At 31.9% G+C, this 2,568-nt stretch overlaps 1 protein-coding gene across 1 annotated transcript; it reads right to left on the bottom strand.

Annotated features, from left to right (window-relative positions):
• Nucleotides 1-1,810: 1,810 nt before the first annotated feature.
• LOC106308717 (defensin-like protein 242) lies at nucleotides 1,811-2,232 on the bottom strand. The gene is made up of 2 exons (XM_013745847.1): nucleotides 2,157-2,232; nucleotides 1,811-2,034 (listed from the first exon to the last, which is right to left on the bottom strand). The coding sequence occupies exons 1-2, from the start codon at nucleotides 2,230-2,232 to the stop codon at nucleotides 1,811-1,813; spliced, it is 300 nt and encodes a 99-aa protein (XP_013601301.1).
• Between the last annotated feature and the right edge of the window lie 336 nt (nucleotides 2,233-2,568).

Genomic DNA, 2,568 nt, shown 5'->3' with positions numbered 1-2,568 from the left:
ACATTTTGAAACTAAAAGAACATTAATTTGATTATTGTTTTTAAATTTTGGATGTAACTTTTTGTAAATTCTTGAAATAAAAAGTTTGACATGCATTTTAAGTGAGTAGTAGATCATTTTCTCCGTAATTCTATGTATATTATATGAACTTAACGTATGTATAGTATCAATATAAATATTTTATATAAAATGAGAGATGTAAACTAGAAATATATGGTTAATTATACATATGTTCGGTTATCTTTGGATATCCATTCGGGTTCGGATATTACCCGTTCGGGTTCGGATATCTAATCTCTCCTAATTCAATACCCGTTCGGATATTTTGCTACTTCGATTCGGATTTCGGTTCGAGTTTTTATGATCGGGTTCGGATGCGGCTTCGGATATCGGATAAAGTGCCCACCCTTATCTCCTTAGATTAAACGTTCGAAATCCCTGACCCCATAAAATTAAATTACTAGGTTTAAAATTTTTAATAACCAAAACTATCAAAATTTTAATAATAAACCAAAACTACCAAAATTTTAATAATAAACCAAAACTAAACCAAATTCAAAATTAAACCCGATCCGATTTAAGAAAAACAGACTCTATAAAAATAAGACAAAACCAACGCTTCTGGTCTTCCTATTTCTTCATCAATCTGTAAACATGGCTGAATTCAAAGATTCAGAAATTTTCAAGAACCCAGCTTGAAGCCATAGTAGACGTAGCCATAGAAATCAAAATCATAAAACACACAAAGTTTCTTCCTTTTTCTTCTACTTCTACGTGAGACTTGTCTTCTCTATCCAGAGATGTTCTTGTCTAAATATCATTAAACTTGAGACACTGATGATAGTTTTCTTCGATTAAGAGATTTGATTTATCCAGTAAAATTCAAAACATAAGAGGTTTGATTCTCTTGTCTAAGATCTGAATTAGAATGGGGTTGAAGGAGAAGACATAAAGAAAAAATGTGTTTATTGGTAATAGAGGTGGTGGGGCCGTCGAATCAAAACTTCTAAACCAATGAACTAGTCTCTCTAGAGAACATGACTGTGTTGCTAGTGACAAGATTAAACAAGCATATCCAAAACAATGAGAGAAGAAGAAGAAATTAATTAATGGAAGCAATACATATGTAAATGAAGAAGTATTGGGTTAGGATTAGGTGAAGAAGAATTTGGGTAAAATCTAGGGAAAAAAAGGGGTGAGGAAGAGGATGATGGCCGGATCACTTTTTTTTTGTTTGGGTTTAACTAAATTAGGTTTTGGTTCTATTTTTGAGTTTTTTTCTGTTTGGTTTTGCGAACCAATTTCAAATTGAGTTGCATGGAAAAATAGGCTTCAACGTTTTGTTTCGGGAACATCTGGAATGAGGCTATAGTTTAGGAGACATATAGTACTATAAGATGATACTACACGTGGCAAAATAGCTCGTCTTCCCAGTCTAAAAACTAATAGTGTTTATTTCTGAAGCCAACTTTACTGTATTTATACATCAAATACCACTGTAAGCAAATACCATATGTTGCAGAAATAAGCAGAATCATTTTGCGGAAGAAAAAAACATGTACAAAACTTTTAATACTATTAATCAATTGGTCCAGTTGCGAGACTGGAGCAAAATGTATTAAGATATTAATTATCATGTTTCTAAAAGAAATTAATGTAATTAAGAAAATTACTGAACTCAGATCTCTGAAAATAGTGTATGAGATCTAGGATATTATCGATGCCTACAATTTGATAATAATTGAAAATATGCTGAAAATAAGTAAAGATAACACTAGTTACTTTTTTGTAACTCTAAGAACATATTTAGTTAATTACAACAATCCTTGCAAACAACTTGACATTCACAAAGACGCATGTTTTTGGGTTTAGGAGTGCAATGGCAGTTCTTAGGCATCTCACTTGCACTTCGTGCACCTAAGAAGTCAAGGAAACAAGTGGCGCTTGGACTGCCTCTGTCTTTGCATGATCCCTTGAACATTTGTTTCGAACGACAGTAAACTGGTTCTGGTATTGGTGCAAGAATTGGTTCTTCTGGTTTATTTTACATGTCAGAGAAAAAAGCAGAGAAATTTTTTTAACCCTAACAATTTTTTTCAGTGAGCAAAAATGTGCATGAAATTATGATGTATAGATATGTATTATTAATTTATTACCTTGCGAGTCGGCGTCAAGAAGAGAGAAAAGGGCAAAAGAAACCAAGAGGACTGCAGCAATGCCAGCAAACTTCATTTCTTTTTCTTTTTCTTTTCCGGATGTAGCTGGTTTGATTGGGTGTTATTGTTTCAGCTGTATATTGATATATATATAGCTGTTGTGCAGCTTCTATCTATGGCATAACATTTATTTCTAATATATTTCCTTACCATATATTGCTATTAAATTTAATCATACATATAATTAACCACTTTCTCTTTATTTAGGCTATCTTCATCAGCCTAATCATATATTCTAAATAGATCTCACAAAATATTCATCACATCAACTCATTTCCTATTTGACGTTCGCCTATTTTTAAAAATCAAATAAATCTCAAAACTATGAAATCTAATTATATGTTCCAAATCT

Source organism: Brassica oleracea, chromosome C8 (assembly GCF_000695525.1).
Source record: "Brassica oleracea var. oleracea cultivar TO1000 chromosome C8, BOL, whole genome shotgun sequence".
In the NCBI taxonomy this organism is placed as follows: domain Eukaryota; kingdom Viridiplantae; phylum Streptophyta; class Magnoliopsida; order Brassicales; family Brassicaceae; genus Brassica; species Brassica oleracea.
Note: the sequence above shows the minus strand (reverse complement) of the source record. Positions and strands in the feature narration are given on the sequence as shown.